Source organism: Anarrhichthys ocellatus, unplaced genomic scaffold (assembly GCF_004355925.1).
Source record: "Anarrhichthys ocellatus isolate YVR2014 unplaced genomic scaffold, GSC_Weel_1.0 scaffold7, whole genome shotgun sequence".
NCBI classification, from domain to species: domain Eukaryota; kingdom Metazoa; phylum Chordata; class Actinopteri; order Perciformes; family Anarhichadidae; genus Anarrhichthys; species Anarrhichthys ocellatus.
Genome location: NW_022280037.1, coordinates 11051710 through 11074599, shown reverse-complemented (window position 1 = coordinate 11074599; position 22890 = coordinate 11051710). Strand labels below are relative to the sequence as shown.

The following is a 22890-nucleotide window of genomic DNA, read 5'->3' as shown; positions in this document are numbered from 1 at the left end:
ACTTTAGACATTTTCCATTAATGAGTAGAAATAACTACAAGTTTAAATCAGTGAAAGAAAAAAACTGTAAGAAATATAGAAGTTGTCTTTACATTACATAGCAGTATCAACTTTGTGTATTTGTACTGTGTTTTTTAAAACCTTGATCATATGCTATTGCAATGTATTGCCAGGTTTGTAGACATGGTGTTACATGGATAAAACAACAGTGATCTAAAATGATAAAATCAGCTCGGCTACATAGCTGGAGTTTGACTTTACATTTAATCACGTCATTTGTTTTTGCTGACTGACGTCTTGTAAAACAACGCTGTGAACTCAAGATGTCAGCCAACCAAAAACACGTTTACATTTTTAAAATGATGACGTGCTGTCTGCAGAGAACATGTAACACAGTGACCACTGAACATTTAAAGGAAAGGTTTGGAATTTTGGGAAATGCGCCAAATCACTTTTTTGCCAAGTGTTAGACGAGAAGATTGATACTCGTGAATACGCATCCACCACCAGCAGTCTGTTAGCTTAGCATAGCATAAGGACTGGAAACAAGGGGAAACAGCTAGCCAGGCTCTGTCCTGAGGTAACAAAATCCACCAAACAGCACTTCTTATCACGTTATATCTTGCTTGTTTGATCTGTACAAAAAAACACAGCTATCAGTTGGTAATTCGGTGTTTCTCCCTGTTTCCAGTCTTTATGCTAAGCTAAGCTAATCGTCTTCTGGCTGTAGCTTGACGTTAATGAGAGAGGTATTGAGCTTCTCATCCAAGACTTGACACAAATAAATAGTAATTAAAGTATTTCCCAAAATTATGAACTAATCCTTTAATATCACACATCAGCAGAATACAGTCTGTTTTATTATTTCCCAATAACTCAAAGGATCATTTTAACCACTTGAAAATTTCTAATCATCTTGAGAAATAATTAACTGTAATTCTGTGGTCATGATAAAGTTCATGGTGCAATGTTTTCCTCATGATTCAAGAAAAAGAGTGGAAACGTCCTGATCTCAACACAGATAAGTTACAAATATTATGGTTGTATCTTTAAAAAAGCACAAGATTATTGATTTAAATCAGACAAAGCGGTAACTGTGGCACTTTGAATCTGAGCTGCATGATTTAGGAATAAAAACAACAAAAAAAAACAAAAAACAGGTTGGTTGTTTTAACCTGCAACAACCTCGTGTCAGGAAATAAGAGCTCGTAACACATCATCCCGTCAGCTACAACAGGCTTCCATTCTCTTGAATTTTACTGTGAGATTACAAAAGATAAAACCAGTATTTCTTGTTTAGTCCCGCAAACATCACCTGTTCTTAATACTGTCACATGTATTTGCTTGTAATACTGAAAGACATCAACCGCACGCAGATTAATTGTTCAACATACACAAGTCTAGACAGCTCGTACAAAAATACAACATGTGAAGAGATTTCAGGTCAAACGAGAGGATGAAAAATAAAAAAAATGTAACAAATTCCAGTTCAAAAAATGATGCATGAAACGAAAAACAGAAGACAAGAAGAGTGAAAGACCACTGAGCAGAAAGGAAGACGCACATGTATGCATCAAAATGTACGTTTTGTTTTGGCCGGCAGCCATCCGGGCTCCATTTTGAGTTTAGATTACAGGGAAGCTTTTGTGGCTGCAAACTCGACGCAAGTCAGGACATGTCGAAACTCACTCGACCTCATTCCTCCCGGGAAACTCGTCGGAGTTCACAGGACATGAAACAGTTTTGAAATCAAGTCTTTTTGACACTGAAGATGCTGAAGAACCTTCTTGAGGTTAAATAACGATGTCGAGCTTATTAAATTTGGATCTTTAAAAAAAGACTCAGGTGATGAGGGTGTGTGATTGTCAAGGCGACGGTTTGACACCTGCATAGTGTGATGAAGGCACATCGGGGGTGTGTTCACATGATTGAGAGTCCAGTCCGAGCGGGGCGGGGGGGGGGGAGTTGGCACACTGCACTTCCTGCTGAGGTCAAATGAAGTGGCTTAGAAGAAGAAACCAAGGCTGCTTCCTCTCAAAGGATTATGGGTTCTTCTTCCCTCCCAGCAGGACTTTGAATTGTTTTTCATCATGGCTACACACTGAGAAAAAGTTGGACATAGTTCATTTCCATTTCTTGTCTTTGGTTCGTAGCTCAAGAGTGATTTTTGTCCTCTGTGTCCTCCAGAGAAGATCTTTGATATGCTGCTCATGTCTGTGCACGAGTCTCTGTCTGCTGTAAGCCCACGTGCACGCGCACACAGTCTGTTTATGACTTTATAAAGCAGGCAAAACACGACGCGTGGTTCATGAAACCAGTTTGGAGGAGACAGATTTGAATAAAATTGTTGTTTTAAAAGATGACACGATCCCTTTTGTTTCCTTTCCCACAGGGGAGCAGCTCACGTTACTTTGTAAAGATGCAGATTTCTTTGAACCAAGGTTCTTTAAGTTCCCTTTTCAGCCAGAGTCCTCCATGTTTGTTCATTTATTATGTGTTATTCGTGGTAAGTGAAGGGACAGCCAACTTGTTGCCAGTTTACTCATCCTAGAAACCACCTCTTCCAACGCTCCTCTCTCGTCTCGTTCCCTGAGGGCTGAAGCATCTCTACGTCGGGGCAAAAAAAGGTCACCTTGCCTCGTTTCCTTGCCTTCACACCACAAACTCTGGGACCTCTTCGCTGGTCAGATCCAGGGAGAAGTACTTGTTGGTTCTCTTGATGGGAAACGGGTGCTGCTCGCCGAGCATGCCGGCGCGCTGATCGGCGAGGCCCTGATAGCCGCTGCCGCCACCGCCGCCGCCTCCGCCGCCGCCGCCGTCGCTCAGCTCCTGGGCGCAGCCGAACGTGTAGCTGTGGGCGGTGTCCTGGCAGAGCTCCGCCCACTGCAAGCAGTCCTTCTGGTAGAGCCGGACGTCGTCTAGAGACTGGCTGTGTCGGTCGGTCGAGGACTGAGGCTTCCCGCACACAGAAGTCTGCAGGTGGAAAGCAACAAATCAAATGTTATGAAAGAAGCTGTTCCTCCTCTAAAATGTAACAACATGTCATGACTACGGCAGCTACAATGTAACATTAACAGTTTCTTATTCAGTCATGAAACGAGCCAGACTGTCCCACTTGTTGCTTGAGTCTCAATGAATGAATGAACGAAGTGTCGTCGTGGTGACGTTAATCCCATGCTGAACTATGAATCAAAACCTACACGGTATATATCTGTAGCGGGGGGAACTCGTCTCAAGTATAAATCCTTTGCGACTCCGAAAATATTTCTTTTGTTTATGTAAAGCAGAAACAAGTTTTCAATGCTAAATGTAAAAAAAACAACTCAAAACATTTACATCCTGATCTCCTGAGAAGCAGTTGAACATCACTATAAATGTTGGATGTTTTGGTGTATTGTGCAAATACAAGTTAAATCTGAGTTACCTGTGGCAGAGACTCGATGCTCTGTCCTCTCATCTTGACGACCGTCTCAGAGGAGCTGGAAGTGGAGGAGCTGACATCTTTTACTATCAGCCCTGGGGAGAACAGATCATAACATTCAGCCACAGAATGAAACAATTCTTCATCTTCACTCGGCTCAGTGTGCACCTGCTTCATGGTAGCCATTAGAAATAACTCCACAGACAAAGAAATAATTCAGTCTGGGTTTATTATAACCCCTACTGCTTCTTTATGGTTGTCAGCGATGTGTTCTGTCTGTACACGATGGGTTTGACAGTTGTTCACCAAATACTTTTCACTCATAATATTGTAGAACAAGAGTCTTCACTCAAAGTGTAAAATGTAAAAGTAGAGCAGAAACCGTGAGACGCCATCTGTACCTGAGTATCCGTTGGTCTGATCAGGCAACATGGTCAACATGTCCTCAGTGATGTGGATACACAGCTCCTGGTCCAGAACCATCTCGTGAAGCTCCTCGTAGTCTTTGGGGTCGTCCACAAGCATCTCGATCTCTGAAGGAGGATTTTGAACAAACTGCTAAATCCGCTGACACAACTGTCAAGTACATCACTTCATGTGGATTCTTTAGAAAAGCTCAAATTTCATGAAACAGTTGTGGGAAACGTCACTTAAACACTGAAAACAATGAATTAAAAACATAATATTAGCACCATGTGTTTACTTCTACTCATAAGAAATGTTGGTGTCTTTGTCTGTTTGTCAGTTAAAACACCCCTCATGCTGTTTAGTTCTTTTTATATATTTCTCGGGGGGGATAAAACATCAACTCAACATCAACTCCCCGCTCTTACCGTCATCGTCCAGTATGCGCTCCTTGCCGCTGCTCTCGATGCCGGAGGTGTGCGAGCTCCCGTGGCTGGTCGTGGACGAGCTGCAGGTTCGGAGGGGCCTGTGCGGCGCCTGACCCGAGGCCCTGAAGCTGTCCGCCTCAATGCCGGAGGTGTGAGAGCTGCCGTGGCTGGTCGTGGAGTGGCGGGACAGGCGTTTGTGATGAGACATGCTCCCCGCGCTGCTGCCGCTGGCTCGGGAACGTTTGTCCAGCTGGTCCATGTCCAGTTCGAGAGCATCGCTGATGTACGACTCCCTGTACTGCTTCTTCTCTGAAATCAGATCAGATAGAGTTCAAAATATGAATTCCATGTGCGAAAAAATTGAAATGTTATCTTAAATTAGAACCCTTAAAGCAAGAGTTCTACATTTTCTGGTGGATTAGATGAAAGGATTGATATTGCTCTCATGTCTGTTTTGGAAATATGGAAAAAGGAGCTGGTTAGCTTAGCTTAGCATAAAGACTGGAAACAGGGGGAAACGGCTAGCCTGTCTCTGTTCAGAGGAAACAAAATCTGCCTACCAGCACCCCTAAAGCACAATAATTAACACGTCTCTTTTGTTTAATTTGTACAAATAACAAGGAGTAAAAATTACAATTTGACATTGGAGGGTTTTGTGTCAGACTACTTTTTGGCTCCCTGAGCAGCGACCAGCTCTGAGACTCCAAGGAAATATTGACCCCTCCTCTGTTGGGCTTCGGACAAAGTAGCTGCTCAAGGAGTTTTTGCTGAAGTTTTAAACCAAAATGCAAATGTGTGTTTTGACACACAATGATAAGAAATGCAAGAACAACATCAAAATGCCGGAAAATACCTTCGTTTTCCTCTAACCGGCGGACTTGTTTGAGAACGGGCTGCAGGTTCATGTAGAGCCGGTGGCTGTTGCTGAGCAGCTGCAGGAGGTGGCGGGAGCGCACGGGACAACCTGTGTAGTAGATGAGTTTACGAGCCGAGGGCAGACCGTCGGGAAGGATTTCAAACTTCTTCCCCTGCGAGAGTTGGAGGAGAAAAAAATGATGATTACAGGAATTATAGCAGTTAATAATATAAGATTATGAAATCGGAATGCGGATTTCAAATCAGGATTGACTGCCAGACAGGCCCGAAGGCGAACCTCAGGGGGAGGGAGGTCTGTTCTTGAAGAGTATTCTGCAGCCAAACACAATGGAACAATCAGCCCATGTGTCTGTTCTTCATTTCGACTGAAACTGAACATTTTTGAGCAGTTCTGATGATTTTCCAAGGAGAGGACATGTTGGCTGAACGCACGGAAAAACTAAGATGGTGGTTTTGTGCTTTCTCCCGCTCTTCGGCAAAGGCTCGACCCAATAACAGCTGTCTTTAGTGTCAGCGGGGTGCTTTCTATACAGACCTATAAACATTTGAGCGAGGGTTTGGACTTTCAAAGGCAACGGGTGGGTTTAAAGCCGTGGAAAATGTAAAGACCTGCACATTTCTGACCACAAGACTGAGCCTTCGTTTTATTTAACCTAAGAAAAAGAGAAACCTTCTTCATCCAAGTATTTAAAGCCTGTACATAGGGAAGTATATCATAGGTATTCAGCTTTGTACTATCAGGAAATGAGTCATAAAAACCATCTGACATTTGCTCATTGACAGTGGCTTTCCTATAAAATGTAATTTTCTCTGGTGAGAAGTATCCTTGAGGCTGAAAGACTTCCTGTTCAAGTCCCTGGACCTGCAGGAAAAACTCTGGGTGGGAAAATAAAGTTGAGTATTTGTCTTCAACCTCAAACTGCCTCCCTGCAGCTTCTAGTGGCCACCAGTAAAAACCATACTGGGCAGTGACCAAGTGTGAATGAGGCAAGTCTGGTTACTGCTGCAGGAAAACTCTACTGTCCCTGGTGATCTGAACTCTCTGTACCCTCGGCTGGTTTTGATTGGTTTACACTCATTTTATCGACTCTGTGTTTTAGCCTGTTATATGCATGTACATTATGTTGTTATTTTCAGGATAAGTTACACTATTCAGAAATATCATAACCGGCCTTGTGAGTGGTACTTTACATGTTTAAGAGCAGTGTAGGAGCCAGGTGTCTGCCGATAGTCATCTACAAGCAGTATTGGCAAAGCACAGTATCTGCAACCCTCACAGAACTAATTCTCCCGTCATGCAACTGCATCTATCAGGCTCTTAGGGTTTAACTATTTAAAGATAATTAAAAATTCAAACATGACTTTCCTTGCTGGTGGGAACTCTATTTCAGACCAAATACACCCAGCAGCAGACTGGTGTCAAGTGGCAGGTTTTTAAAAGGTGTTAAGACGCAAATTAGAAAAGTTTCTTGTGTCATGCAGTACACATGTTCACTCCATCAATGTTCTCTGCTCAGGACAGCTGGACAACTTTCTCTCCCTTCCAACCAGACCTCCCTAAAAGGCCACACACATTGAGGACTCCCCGCATCACCCACAGGGCCGGTTTTAATCCAACAATCCATCAAAAAGACCAGCATCAACCAGACAGGCCGCTGGCGAGGTCGAGTCTCAGATCCAACGTCACGGGGCACGAGGACGATTTCTTCATTTCAGCTTCCAGTGGGATTACATCACAGGCTAGCATATATGCAACTTTGTTTTCTCTTTTAGCATCAGAGACACTGACACACACATTTTCTATGTATCCCGTCCTTCCCTTAAACCTCGTCCCGGGCCAAATATCCTGAATAGAAAATCCCCCTGAAACCATTGCAACATCTGGTGTTTATTGACCCACACGTCCCTCCGCCCTGTTCCGCGCTCTGGCTCGCTCGGCCCGTAGCTGCAGCCGTGGTGGCAGCGGTGTTGGATGACGTGACTGGCGGGTGGGGTGGAGCAGAAAGCCTGTTATTCAGGAGAAGGGTGGGACAGGGCCACGAGAGGCCCTTCACGTCCACAGTGAAACCTCAGCGGTTCAGTCTCACAACGCTGCAGACGGCAGACGCGGGGAAACCACCGGAAAAACAAGAATGAGGAAAGCAGGATGTCTTTAGCGCGGACTGTGTGGCAGACGCAACAGTTGTTTGCATCAAAATTAGGCCGAAGCCAATCACAAAACCTTCTGGGACGACAAAGCAAGTTTCTCAGGGGGCCTTGCAGTCATGAAACCTGCTTATAAAGTCCCTTCAATTGAATAAAAATAGCCCAAAAACTAGCCAAAAATAGAGTTGCAGGGGCTTGTTTCCGTGCAACAGCAGTGATAAGCAATAACGACCTCTCTGGATTGTGATTAATAGCTGACTGGCGGTGAACGTGAAGCCGCCAGATTGAAACAGATATATAGTAAGCTTCTCTGCCTTTCTGCGATAACAGAAACCCTATGGAATCAAATTAACCGACTGCTGTGCTCAGCTTAACGACAGGCTGACTCAGAGCCCAGCTGAGAAGATTTAACAGGAATTCCTTTAAAAAGGCAGAGGGACACCAGTAATAATTGACAAAATGAATAAATTAAGAGGTATGTATATCATATAAGAGAAAATACTGCTCCTGATGACAGGAAAATATGTATACAGTATACAGTGTCTGCCCATGTGTGTCTGTGTGCAAGGAAAGTCTTCCTAAATCCCTGATTAGTTCCAGAGGACTTAAAACGGCAGTGTGGAGAAAGGAAGCCTTGCGTAAAAATTTCCACGACCCCGAGCAAGAGCTAGGCTTTCAAAAACATCGGCATAAGCCGAGGGATGCTTGGGTTTGTCATCGCTGGAATGAGTTAAAAAAACAAACTATAAAAAAAAGTGGTGACGGTGCATCCGACTCACCACAAACACCAGTTTTCCCACGTTGGTCCAGGGGAAGTCGTACAAGAGTTGCCTCACAGACCCGACATTCTTCAACACAGAAGCACAGACACATGAAGTCAATCATTACAGGTACGCTGATCAGTAAAAAGACACCACTGCTGTAACACACTGCAAAAACACTTTGTAACATTTGTCCAATATTCAGCTCTGAAAGTCTTGTTTTGTAAGTAATCTTCCAGTACAGTAAGATTTTTATACTTGTTTACTTCAAGTATCGACTTGTTTCAGTAATTCTCCCAAATCAAGACCCAAGAGTGCAGAAATATGATTTATTCTCTCTTCAACTATTTACACTGTTGATTAATTACTTTTTCGCTGAAATCGCATACTATAACTATAATATTTTAGAAAATAGTAAAAGATAGCCAAGAGACAATGTTGACATCTTCAAAATGTAGATTTTAGATATTCAGTTTAAGTTCATGTTTAATAACAATGTTTACATTAGAAAACAGAGACTTACTTAATAATCTGATTAAATGGCAGAGTTAAGACTTTTATGATTCAATACAATGGACAAACATTACTTGATAAGATAGCAGTCATCTTATTTGCAGAAATACATAAATCATGAAACAAACAGCAAAACATTCAAGTCTAATCACATTAGACACAACCTGCATTATTATGTAAGAAACGTGGATTACCTGAAATATTTGGATACCACGTAAAGTCAGTCCCAATGTAAGAGATGCCTCTACTTCCTTCTTGTCCTGTTGAAAGAGATAAGATCAAATACACATCAGGCAAAGATCAAGTCACACCCGATGTAGTAGAATAACCTGAAATCTAATGAGCAGTTAATGCATCAAATGCTCTCTTAGCCAAATTCAAAACTAGCAAAGCAACCAAATTAGTGCGCCAGTATTGACATCTGCACGTAGAGATAAATTGTCTTGGACATTAACAATAATGTGATCTGTGTTGGAATAGACAATAACAAGAGATAGCTACAGTACATCTGATCCTGTACTCCACATCTCTCACCTTGTATAGTCTGTAGTAGTGGACAGGGACGTCATCGAGATGGGCACATTCCTTGATGTACTTAAGGTGTGCCTCTGAAGCCGTGAGAGCAAACTGGTCTTTGTGCATGTTGGGGATATGCCTCAGGATGTACTCACGGCCGCGCTTGGCTATCACCTGAGCGGGGAGAGAAAGAGCGGAGAGTCACGCTCGGCTGCTCTGAAGTCGTACAGAACAATTACAGCAGACTGGCAGCAAAGTCTGCCAATGAGGGTAATGAAGCTTCCTGCCGCAGGGCAGACAGATGTCAACCTGGAGAGACTCAACGAGAGCCAGAGGCACTAACCGGAAACGCGCTGGCTAAGCCTTGCATGTGGCTTTTGAGGATTTTGTAAGAAAGCTTTCTAAGCACCTAAATCTGTGGGAGATTTACGGGTAGTCGGGTAGCGCTCATCATCAAACAACATCCTGTCCCCGCCGGTTTGAAGTGGCGATAAGGAGGCTAATTACAGGAAGTGAGGGGCAATCAGACGGGTGTGGCAGTCGTAGCCAGAGAGGTGGAGTCGAGCATCAGTCAGAGCATTTCTCAAGAAATAACTAAAACAACAACAGCGTGTGCTCCTTCCAGGGACAAAAATAAACGTATTGTCCCAGTTCTCACTATTCCACATGCTCGGCTATGGAGCTGTCGTTAAGTGTTTGGTCAGTGTGATTAATGGAAGGTGGCTACAGACCCACATACTGTAGACACCGCGGGCCAGGACACCGAACACATCCCGACACCGTAACTGTATATTTCAACTTCTCAGTCAGTGGTACAGCACTTTATTTTTGGTCTTTTTCAGCTGAGACCTATTTAAGTCACTGATGTCACTGTGCATCACCGGAGTATCAGACAGACTCACCACAGAAGGATTTAACGGTCTAATACAGTAATATGTTTACTTTATGATACTCATACTTAACACAACTTTTAAGCTTCTTATGTATGCCGCACCAGAAGCCAATCAAAGTATCGTACAACAGCCACATAACTGGGGCCCTTTGTCATACCCCTCTCTATATGCAAGCATTTCCTCTCTCTAGAGTGAGGATTTGCTGCGTTTTTCTATTATATATCATAATGATAAAACAAGACATTTGAAGTGTGTTTAAAAATGTTCTGTCATTGGAGTCTTGTGGACTTGAGGAGAGCATATTAATTGTATGTTTTGTATGCTAATAACTTTTAATAAGCATAATAAATCACGACCCAACCATGAAAATAACAATTCAAAGCCAGGAGAGCAAGTGTACATTAGCCACAGCACCCGGACAAAGCTATTTTAAATAAGAGCCAGAGAGAAAATATGTCCATGTGATATTAAAACAAGATGTGATCAGGTGCAGGCGCAGCACAACAGGGAGGATCCAGATGTGGTTTGGTGTGAACAGGAAGGTAAAGGAACGCGCAAGATGACGGTCAGCCATCATAAATCATCTCTTCTCGTCTGATAAGTTTGACACGCGAGGGCTCAGCCCACATACGCTACTCACTGGACACACTCACCCATGGAGGGAAGTAGGCTTCGGGTTCAAAGTACTTCCCAAAGTGCTTGTTACGCTTGAAGTTGCCCAGGTCAGCCTGCAGGGCGAAGGCTGCCAGGAGGAAGTAGGCCTCCTCCCTTTGGATACACTGTGAGAGCAGCACCTGTTTCCTCAAGTGCCAGTAGTAATAGTACCTGGCTGCCCGGTCACTGCAGGGCATAAGAAGAAAATAAAATCAGGTGTTAAACTGCTTGATGCTAGAGCAGTTTGTACAGGTGTTTAATGTCACCTGTGACTCTAAGTTGTTTACAGTTGAGGGGCTTTACTTGCCTGATTAATCTCCCGTTCTCAACGTAGTACTGAGCTCTGAAGTGAATGATCATTGGAGGCCCAAACTGGTCGATGCCCTGGAAAAGAAACAAGTGGAGATCCTTGTTTACTTTCTAAAACAGGAAGAATTTAACATCTTCTCACTGTTGAACATCATCATTTCTCACCTTGCTGGCTTCTCTCTTCCATTCTTTGGGGCAGTATTTGGATAGTTTCTGATCCAGCTCCATATAGATGTGCTCATTATCTGTCAGAGGAGGAGAGGAACACGTTAGCTACTGAAACTCATACTGCGTGTCATCCACGTGCGTGTACGTGTGGATGTATAGGTGCCTTCATATGTATGCAGCACAGAGAGAAATCCCCCCCCTGAATGCGCCCTGTTCAAAGCCTCAAGCCTCAGAGCCGTCACATGAGACAGCCTCCGTCTGCACTTCCCTTTGTACTCAGACTCTCTGGTGCTCCTTCTCATTTCTTCATCTCACTCTGTCATGCATTAATCTGCTCCTGAAGTGACGCCTTTCATGAGCTGCGGGCCTGCTGATGTGACAACTCGAGAGTTTCTATACAATGAAAACCCGTTGAAAAGCGAAAGAAAATGAGGAGCAGGAGCCCGCTGGCTGAACAAATCACATTTGTAAACAACAATGAAGACTTTCACTATGACTATGACACATAACTATGATGTCCTGAATATTCTGATTTGTATGAACGGCTTGTTTTTGTTTGTTCAGTTAAAAACAAAAAGCAGCGTGATTTCTCTTCCCATGAAGATAGTTTTGGTTTTATTTGGCAGCAATCTGAGATCTCCACCACAGAGACGTCTGACGCCATCCCGATACAATAGAGGCCAATGGTATTTGGTTTGTGGTGCTTCAGGAATCCAAATATGACACTTGAAAAAACTTAACAGCAATGTGTGTTTCCAGAAAAAAAAAACATGGTTGCTGCTTATCCATTGACTTCACTGTGGGACGTTTTTATTAACCCTTTCACACAGCCTGTTAAAGGAGGGACTGTTGCACCATTTTTTCACCTCGCCATTCTGTCAAACAGTACAGACAGAGTTGTGGCGGCAGAGTTGTTCCGCCATTAAGCTGGCAGTGGAGGTAGTAACAGTGCCAAATTGACATCTGTATAAAAGGTACAAACAACATGGCGGAACCACACACATACACACTCTGGTAGACGTTTTTTGTGGTGTTTAAATAGAATATGTCACTTTACAAAGACGGAAACAGAAATTCTGACAGATTGCATGAAGAATAAAAAGTACCTACTTAATTATATAGTTGCTATGAAATGTGGAGGGATGTCATGAGATGTTTGGATGAAAAGTAGACAGAGCAACAAAAGTGAAGCATCCCACACTGCTTTAAGGCTGCAACTAACCATTATTCTCATTAACGGATGATCTGCCGATTATTACCCTCATGAATCAATTCATCGTTTGGTCTGTAGAAGCCAAAAAACAGTGAGACCAAGATGACGCCTTCTTGCTTGTTTGGGGTCAAAAAATACTTTGAACATTCACATTTAAGAGGCTAGAACCTGTGTTACTTTAACGATCAATTGGTTTTCAAAATAGTTGCATTAATTTTCCATTGACCGACTAATCGACGGATGTTTTCAGCTCCACACAGCTTCCGCTAGCCATTTAGCCACAGTTTCCGCTAAACGGTTACAGAAAAGTACACCTTCTGCCCTCATCAACGCTGGATATATTGGTTTTTTTCATGCGAGTTAAATCCTCCAAACATCAAGCAAACAAAGACGTGTTTGAACCCGTGTCTGGTGGCCCTGGCTGTGGACACTCCGGTCGAGGGGACAGTGGGTGACACACAGGGACTCGGTGGCCTCTGTTTGCCTTGGGGATTTCACGCTGTTCAGACAAGCACTTCAGGAATGTCCCACAATCAGACCCATTGGCTCCTGCTCAACTGACCTGCTGGGCCATCGTTGGCTCATCTGGGGGCCAGCTGTCTGAAAACACTGCCTGTGCAATCTACTCTCCCTTTGCAGCTGCCTACGACTGTCAGCCGCTGTCTGCCTCGCCATACTGCCGACGCAGTGACTCATTCTATGCGTACGACCCTCACCGCGCCGTCACCATAAAAACAACGCTAGCCTCGCTGCACAATGGGAGCCAGTCATGACGAGGAGGCCCCGGCTCCTGGGAGACCGCCATGACATGTAGGTGAGAGATGCTACATTTAGGGTGGGTTCCTGTTTCTCAGCCAAGTTATTGGTCTGAGGAAAAGCAACCGCCTAGTTACAGTGTTTTTATGAGGCTCTCTCACTCCACAATTTGAATGACTCAACTGAAATGTTCAGTCTCCACTTGATTATACATAATAATAAGAAATAAACGTGAATTTAATTCATATTGCACACGCTTGATGGAAATGTGAAGCGGCAGAAAATAAAAGCCGTTCCGTTCAGTTGAGAGGTAAACAAGTTAAATTATAGATACACTGTGTGCGTCATATCACAAAAACAACATACGGAACTGCACAAAGAGATTTGTTTGTTTCCCCCTAAATTAATCCCTGAAATGAGAAGTCTCACTCTGAATAACACTGAGTCCAAACAGGTGACAGTCCTTCAGCCTCAGGAGGTCACACACCTGGACCAACAGTTCCTGGCACAAGGTCTTCACCTGGGGAGGAGAGAAGAGGAGGAGGATCGTCTGTTAGCCATTATATTAATCACACAAACATAAATAGTCACACATAAGCTACCCCACTGCTAATGTCTGGTATGAATCTCATGTTGTTATAAACCACAAAACGTAGTTCAATTAATGTAGGGAGCAGCCAGCGATGAAAAAATGAAATATGGAGCACTTATTATAGAATGAAAATAAATTCCTATGGTTTCCACAAAGAAGGGTTTCATAAGTAGCAGCTGACAGCTGCCAAGAAACACCGACCACAATTTATTATGAAAGGAAAAACCTCTCAATGCTTAGCTTAGCTTAGCATAAAGACTGGAACTGGGGTTGGCTCTGTCCAAAGGTTATACCAGGCACTTCTAAAGCTCACTAATTAACATACTGTATCTTATTTGAATAAATCATACAAGAAAATAATTTTAAGAATGACACGTTGTGGTTTTATGGTGGGGGGGTTACGTGCTGTGGTTATGTGACAGCAAATAAAAAAAGCAAATAAGTGCATTTAAAAACTATTTCTTTAACTTGTTCAATCTGAGAAGACATGGGGAAGTGCTTCTTTTTTCATATCTTAAAGTTGAACTGAGCAGCAGTGCTATGAATATGGTTAACATTTGCACTCACATTGACTATGATATTGAGGGTGTCATCATTGGGCAAAAAGACACAGACACAGCGGCGGTCCTGCATGGTTTTGTTGTTATGGAAGTTCAGTCTGTTCATCTTCGTGTGGCTCGGACAGGACAGGCCCCTCCGCCTGCTACCGGGGCTCTGGGCCCTCTGATGACGACCACCACCAGTCACTGTATCCCTGCTTCAGCTGCAGCCTAGTACAGACACACCAGCACCTATGGGCTCAGCAGGCCGAGCAGCACTCACAGGGCAGAGCATGGGGACCCGAGCTGCAGTCAGCCACTGTGGAGACACGTAGGAGAAGATTAAGCATATGAAGATGTTGACATTAAAATGATAAATTAGTTTGACGATCTAAATTATCATTTAAAAACAGCAAATCTGCAGAAGAATATGTTCTCACTAAAAGAGTCTGACAGGATCGGGGAAACAAAAGAAAGGCAGCATTCCTGTTTGTGTTCATGAATATGATTTCAGGGGAATGTCGGCGACTCCTGAATGAACATCTGTCTGGAGGAGAACTGATGAAATGCAACGATGGCATGAAGAAAACACAGAGTGACTCATAACCACTTTCTCTTAAAATACTTTCAACTTTAACTTTAGGGGACTTGAACAAACCAGAAATACAACAATGCAGTAAACAAATCTATGTAAACCAAGCTTGACTTTAACAGCTGTTGAGAGACTTGTGCACAGGGGTTTAGATGTCGACTGGGTGTGACTTTGTTGGCTCTGTAAAACAAACGGCTCCTCATATTCCTCCTGGCTTCGGTTTTAGTCAGCGCGTTCAGTTCTGTTGACATGCTTTCGGCTGTTTGATTTGAATTCTTCACTGTCTGCAGGGAGGAGTCAGACTGTGGCTTTGAGTTTGGGAAATGCAAGTATTTAAAATGTCCCTATACTAAATTGATCCTCTCTTTTGCGGTGGTATTGTTTTGAAAGCAATGCTCACTTTTTTTTTCACGAGATAGAATCTGTTATTGTCAAAGCAGTGTTACTGGAATGTGAAAGAATATCTGCAAACTGAATTTTCGTGTTTAGAAATTTAGACTTTATCCCGTCAGGTTAAATGACATGCCAGCAATGTGTTCCCATTGTTTTCTACCTCTCCCTCTCTCACACACACACACACACACACACACACACACACTAGAGAGAGAATACACACACACCTCAAACATTACCAGTTGTCCTGTGAGCAGCAGAAAGCTCACAGCATGAACTGAGCCTGAGGACGTGTGAGTCCTTCAGAGGGCGTGAGAAGTCTCAGACCAGAAAAGAGAATGTAAAGGAACAATCAATCTAGATTATCACTTCTTCCTGTTGAAAGTCACTCACCTTGCAGCCACGTTGTCATTACAAACAGATAGGACGGACCACATTACAGAGTGAGAAACCATTTGCATTTCAAAAGATGACATTAGAGAGTTAACGGTTTATTCACGACACAGAAAAGTTGAGGAGTTCAAGTCAGTTTTTGTAAACCGCTTCAGCCACATGCAACTACTAAAATTCTGGTTTCGCTGCAGTCAGGCCTCCTCCAGCTATTAGAATAGAGGGTTCAAGTCAAACATTGTTTGTTCTGCCTTTACGAACTAGGAGAATAATTATAAAAGTGAAAGACCAGCTTTAAAATCAGTAAATTGTTACTTTAACAAAGCATGCAGCAGTGGAAACATCACCAGAATTACTGACCGCGGTGATACCGATAAATAACAGCTTTAACTGTGGGCTCGGACCTCTGCTGCAAAGTCACAAAGTGCTTTTCGGAGTAAGTACCCATTCACTGCGCCTGCTGTCGACATATAACACTGCTTTGTTGCAGCAGAGACAGGGAGCATTGTGGGCCTAAATACACATGCTGTTGACGTACAGCATCGGTTCTCATTAACGCTGCTCATTGGATGTGCAGTGTGGCCGACAACGAGCCACTCAGCAAAGTCTGCTGATGAGCCACGACGGCTCGCTCCTCTGCGGCTGACCTTGATTAAAACACATCACTACTGCACTGTGAGCACACGGACAGACAAACATGCACACATATGTGGGCCAAAATACAACACACGCTCTCTAGCTACGACCATATGTCAGGTGCTCCTTCAAAACAGCTGTGTGACGGCAGCGGGGGTTAATTAGAAGGGAGATCCATCTAATTGGATCACTTCTCTACATCACTTACAGAGAGATATAGTATTTGCAGAAAATACCTAGTTTTTTAATTGTATTGATGGTGTCCGGCAAAGAAAAACAATAAAAAATATTGGAAGAATGAATGTCCCGACTAAAGCTGGATTTAGACTTGATGCAACGGGTAAACTGCCATCCCACCATGGATACTCAAGGTGTATAAGTTATTTTATTTACAGCATAGTTAAGCGTTGGGTTTGGAAATCAGTGTACAAGGTGGAAACATTCACACATCCAGTTTGATCTCCCTGGAGAAGAGTTAATGGCCCTTGAAGTGGGCTCAGCTGAAGTCATATCATATTGCATTTTCAGCCAGAAATATGATTCCACGACTTCCACGCACACATCCCACTTACGACTCGCTTATTACATTGTTGACTGCTGACGGTGAAAGCGGACGCCCATGTTGCTCTGAGGTAACTCAGACATAAACGAGTAGTGTCATTATTGATGGTGTTTCAAGGTTGATTGTGTCATGTCTGGTCTGAACATGAGACATCACCACAGAGTGTATGTCCACTGTGAAATTAAAGGGTGGATTCTCTTACACACTGCGAGGGAAGAGAGTGCTGGATAATGAAATTACTGCTGCTGTCCACCCCCCATTTCGCTGTCGTGCAAAGTGTGATGCAACATCAAAGTCCATCTAAAGCAGCACACGCACGAAGAGCAGCCGACTGAGCTTCCTCCGGCCTTTTTAAACAGAGATTCTGTCAACGTGGCAAACCTCAGAGCCACCAAATCCCACACTGGGATACAGAGAAAGGGCCTCTGTCACAACTGCACCTCTCTCTTTCTCATTCTTTCCCTCCTCCATTGGCATCAGAGGGGTAGAGAGAGTCTCTGCGTCCAACTGTTGGACGGTGGAGCCCAAAAAAATAAATAAAAACGTCCTGTGCTTGGAGATGTAAAAGGAACTGAAGGCAGCTGTCACCACGCTGATTTAAGAATAGCTTCAGGTACAGCCAGTGAGAAAGCTAAGAAAGGAAAAGAAAAGAGTAGAGGGTGGATGTATACAGCGGGGAGAGAAAGCAGGGGCAAGGGCGATGGAGAGAGGCAGCGCTCGAAGGCTTAGGGCACGAAAAAAGAAAAGAAAAAACTGCTGCAGTCAGGAGAATTCCTCACTAACATCTGCTTCTCATTCCAACAATGGCGGCCTTTGATTCCTGATGCACACAACGAGCAGCACCGCCGCCATCTCCATGCGCCCACAAACTGCATCCTCCGACAGCGTCCTAAAAACCTGGAACAGCACACGTGCACTGTGATCCCCGATCTGGTGCTGAACAGGGTTTGTGCACGAGTCAGTCGTGCACAACTGGATTTGTTTGGCTTCACCTGCTTTGAGAACTACATGGACCAGCAAGAGAGATTATCAGTCGATTAACAGTAGAATAATCAGTAACTATTCCGATGACAGATTAGTTCAAGCTTCTCGATTGTTAGTCTTCGTCGTACAGCGACTAATTAATAATGAAAACTATCGTTAGATGCAGCACTACTTCGGATCAGCTGTTGAATGAATCTGTTAATAAAGTCAAAATGTCAAACATTTGCTGATTCCAGCTTCTCAAGTGTGAGGATTTGCTGCTTTTTTTAACCAGAGTTTTGGGGGTTTTACCCTAAAACCTGAAACAAACCTTTTTACTTTGACTCTGGGAAACTGTGCTGCTCATTTATTTTTATTTTTTTGATATTTTCAGACAAATCTATTAATTGATTAATTAAGTAAATGATCAGCTCATTAAGTGACAGCGAAAATAATCGTTGAGACAGACTGAACTACAACCTAACCAAACAATACTTATATTTAGATCTTTTAAAGAACACTAAAAACTGTTTGGCTGCGTATGATACCTGATGCCAGCCAATGGAAACTAATATATCTCCCAAACCTGTAAGCATTCAACACTTCCCGCTGACGGATGAAAAGAATACAAAAAAATACAAAAAAGTTATGGTACCGACTGAGCTAAAAAAAAGACTTTACAATGGGCCGGGTGTATTCAGCAAATAGACAAAGCAAATCCTAATTTCATGCACACAATCATATGGGAGGAAGCCTGTTCCATGGGCACACAAACTGCCCTGGTGAAATATTTAAAGGGCACCGTTTCAAAGGGCACGACTTTTTATAAATAGTGCCAACCACTGGAACCGAATGGGAATTTCTGCGCCCTCGGTCCGCTGCCAAGAGATCCGTTCATTCAGCTGATGAGAAATGTTGCTGAGCTGACGAGTGGCTCTTAAATCACATTGGTCACAAGATGGAATTAGCCTCCTCTGGTTAACCTACTGATACACTAAAAGGAGGAGCGGAGTGTTAAAAAAATAAACAGGAAAAGGCACGAGTGTGGGGCGACATGCTTGACCACCCAAACCGATAACTTCTGGATCGTCTAAACATCTATTTTGGACTCTGGCTGGCTCTTCATGCTGTCTGGAAGTGGCTGTCGTTACCGGAAACGTGCTCATATGTGTGTTACACTCTGCAAATACAGATGGACAGATGGTGTAAACAAATAACTGTGACTTGCTGATATTAATAGAGCCTGGAGGCATGTTTAGCTGCTCCCCCATAAATACCTGGATGCTCTGTGTGTGTCTTTTTTAGCCTTTAAGCCTAATGTGAGAGGCAGAGGGAAAACATACTGCACTATTTAGGACCTTGATTCCCATGATCCCGTACCCATAAGATCATCTAACAGATATTTATCTATTTCCACTGAGCTAACAGGGAGGACAAACAATCTGTTTCTGGCCCAGAGCCAAACTAAAAGTCTGAGAACCTCGACCAGATTTTAACGATTTATCTCAACTTGATGAACTGTAGAATCTGAATTATGGTAATTACCCTCAACACAGATCCAGTAAAAAAATAATATACTCTTTCACGCTAAGTATAATCTAGATGTTGGCTCATACAAATCCAACATCTGAAGAGTAAATGCCTGCATGTCCTCCTTCATCAAATGTCACGCTCATTAACCCCTGAAGGTCAGGCCTGCACACAGCATGGCTCTGTAATGGTGTTACGCAATTCACAGAGGAAAGTCGAAGAATTGTATGGTGGGTGGCCTCAGGCCGAACCACAACTCGCATAGTAAATGTACATTTTTGGGGCGACGCGTGGCTCACTGGCTTAAGAGGGTTGTCTGGTAACCGCAGGGTCAACGGTTCGATCCTCGACTGGGGCGTGCCACGTGTCGAAGTGTCCCTGAGCAAGACACTGAACCCCCGGCTCCCCGGGCGCCTGTCATTGGCAACCACTGCTCCCTATATACAGGGATGGGTCAAATGCAGAGGTCAAATTTCGTGTATGTGTATGTGTATATGTATATTCATCATCTGGGTTCTCTGGAGAGGTGATCTCACTGGAAACGAGTTCTAAAGACTCCTCACATCTTTCAATCATCCTTCGACCAGGAATTACTCCGGAATGAGAAGCTGCGGCACCCTGTGCTTGATGAATTGTTCTCCTTCTCGATGGAGATATAATTATGAAAGTGACAGCGAAAGACTAACTCAATGACCTTCCATAAGCCAACACACCAGCTTCTCTGCCAACCGCCCGAGATGAGCCGTTTGTTTAAGACTCGTGGCACCAGCCATCAGTGGAGAGAGAAGACACTGCTCGTTCTTGGCAGATGTTCAAATGAAGGGTGCCTCATAATCTAAGTGGTGGCCTGTTGGCTGGAATTGAGATTTGTGAATCGCATAAAATAAGATAAGAATCGACTTTTTCCTCACGCCCTTCTTTAACATAATCCCATCCTTTATTATGTAAGGAAGGATCAGGGGAAAAATGTTACAAATATGTATCAGAGAGCTCGAGCAGCAAAGTTCAAAACTCAGTGAAGAACAACGTAAGCTTTGGTACCTATGGAATAAATTATTTCAACATTCATAACATCTGGCTTCCATGTGGACTGAGCATGCATACACACACACACACACACACACACACACATCTCAAACCACCGGCACTGCCAGACATGTTAGAACAGAGTCAGCAGTCGCTCCCTTCCCTGCCCAGCATTCAAGCTTGGACTGAGCATGAGTAACTGCACAAAACTAGCAATCGCAGTGCAACACGCCACGGACACGTCAAGCCGACCATTAAGTATGCTGGAAAAAGAGCGAGCAGCCTTTAAAGGAGAGGGTTAAACAATGAGCTGCAATTATAGCAAACCCCAACCAAACCCTGTTGTTTTGTGTCGTCCGCTTTGACAGAACAAAAAGGATTGTTGCAGGTGATTTGATGCGTTTACAGTGTGTAGCTTTTGCAACAGGATTGTCGGCTACCGTTTACAGTTCTGTCAAACCTGAGGAGTCACAAGACTGAAACGTGGTATTTCTTTTTTCCCAGGAATTACTAGGTATTGTGCTACCATTTACTTTAGTCACAGCCTGAAAATGACCTCAAAGGAGAGACAAAGTAAAGATAATGCAAGTCCATAATTTGGCCGGATTGTTCAACTAAAAAGACTTACAGTTGGACTAACAGCTGTGATACTACGGTATGAATATACTGCAAGGAGGCGGAGCTATTCCTAAACTCTGGTATCTGGTGTTACTGACCCAGGACTGATCCTGGGTGTCAGTAATACGCCTACCTGCGACCAATCCAACCAAAATCAACAAAATATCCCACAGGAAGCACCGATAGCTGAAGTAAGAAGCGCAAGATTAGCCCATCATTTCCTTAGGGGGAAGCTGGCAGGTTAAATCTCTTTGGTCCGCTTCCTTGAAAGGAGTCAAGCTTCACTAAGAAGGCCAAGTTAGCAGAGGGGGGGGAAACAAATACAATCCCAGGAAAAGGGAGAAAGGGAGACAAATGCAGGAAGAGCTGACCCATTTTCTTTCTTCTGTCCCCTTTGGTGCACTTGAGACATGGATGTGAGGAGTCATGCAACATCCCTGCAGAAAGAGGCATGCAGCAATGATGTTGTGCAGTCCACTCATAAAAACACACGGTTAATCTCTAAATACCACATGGCCGCCTCTCTGGAAATGTGCATGTTTTTCCTCAACTATTTAGAAGCCGACTTTCCTGAGAAACAAGGTTTGCATCCAAACGCAGCTATGAGGACTAGATAGTGTGGAGTGATACGAGTGGAGAGCCCAGGGCACCTGTATACCTTACACTAAGAGTGTGTGTACACACCCACATACTGTAGACACAGTGGAGATAACACGTGCAATCGGACGGTAGGAGATAGAGTTTCTCCTTCTTTATGGCAATAACAGTAATCTCATCCATCACCATTCCTCTGAGACATTGTCCCGCTACTCTTAATCTGTTTCCTCTTACACGTTATCTTCTGGCAGCATGGCAGATTGAGCGATAAATTCAGGAGAGAGCATTTTATAAACAAGATCTGAAACGATGTGAAAATCCGCTCCTAGCGTGTCGTGGAGACTATTATGTAGAAGGAATATAACGGGTTATCTCCAGTCGTAAAGCACCACAGATGCTTTCCCCTTCAGCTCAGGTACCGTGTCGAACTGTTTTTGTATTCACGGCGTAGTTCTTCCAGCATCAGAGAAAGCCAGCCCCCGGGCTAGGGATTCAGTTGAGCTTTTGATGCAGAGTCTAATAGAGGAAGTCTGATAAATTCAGAAGAGCAACAGATCCAGCACTCACTGAAACGTGGACGTAACAAGTAATCATGTCATGTGGGGTTTCAAGAGTGAAAGTACAATTAAATGAAGGTTCAAAATGCAAGAACAAGACACCAAAACACAGTCCTTACTCACATTAAGTTTTACGTGGGACGGGGACGGGGGGGGGGGGTTGCATTGTGCAATTATGGGCTACCCCATCGGGCATTCCAACACAGATGCATCGGAATGAGTCACCGACCTACCAACCATCTTTGTTCACACGTTTCCTTTTTGTTTCCTGTCCAGACAACACCTGCACCATCTCCCTCTCTCTCCCATTCCCTTTGTTTCAACACAGAGCCAAGACAGCGTCGCAATCTCTAAGACACAAGTTGTTTTTCTTCCATCTTTTCCCGCACAGCTGGAGCAGAGACCCGGCTGACATCTCACACACTGTATGCTGCGGGAATGAGCCACACAAGGTAGCTGATTAGCCTACCATGTGTACTGGATGAGCTTCAAGTGTGAGCAATCCATACAGGGGGATCCCTCGACTGATCGGGTTGGACAATTCTTTTGATTTCATTTGTAAATAGCAAAAAACATCATTGGCAACATCTATGTAGTGTCCAACTCTTATTATATTACTATATTATATTATTAACCTCTTTAGGGCATATGAGTGACATGGTAATTAAAACAAGAATCCACGGGACACAAGTCAAGACAGCAAAGCATCCTCTCTGTTGAAGTGCCCTTGAGCAAGACACAGCGTCTCCTATAGCCCCAAGGAGTGCTTAACACCTGCCCTTTGACATCTCTGGAGAGAGAATACATTTCCATGAGAGTAAAAGTATTGTGATAATG

At 43.7% G+C, this 22890-nt stretch overlaps 1 protein-coding gene across 1 annotated transcript in view; it reads right to left on the bottom strand.

Moving 5' to 3' along the window:
• Positions 1-1960: 1960 nt before the first annotated feature.
• The window catches only part of frmd6 (FERM domain containing 6), a 22109-nt gene continuing 1179 nt past the window's right edge, over positions 1961-22890 (bottom strand). Inside the window, exons 2-14 of the mRNA XM_031847366.1 lie at positions 14218-14508; positions 13488-13578; positions 11087-11166; positions 10920-10996; positions 10612-10798; positions 9084-9239; positions 8744-8809; positions 8055-8123; positions 5108-5282; positions 4255-4563; positions 3823-3954; positions 3425-3516; positions 1961-2973 (exon numbers count right to left, since the gene is read on the bottom strand). Coding sequence (XP_031703226.1) covers positions 2653-2973; positions 3425-3516; positions 3823-3954; positions 4255-4563; positions 5108-5282; positions 8055-8123; positions 8744-8809; positions 9084-9239; positions 10612-10798; positions 10920-10996; positions 11087-11166; positions 13488-13578; positions 14218-14316 — 1854 coding nt within the window. The 5' untranslated portion in view covers positions 14317-14508 and the 3' untranslated portion in view covers positions 1961-2652. The remainder of the gene's footprint in view (positions 2974-3424; positions 3517-3822; positions 3955-4254; positions 4564-5107; positions 5283-8054; positions 8124-8743; positions 8810-9083; positions 9240-10611; positions 10799-10919; positions 10997-11086; positions 11167-13487; positions 13579-14217; positions 14509-22890) is intronic.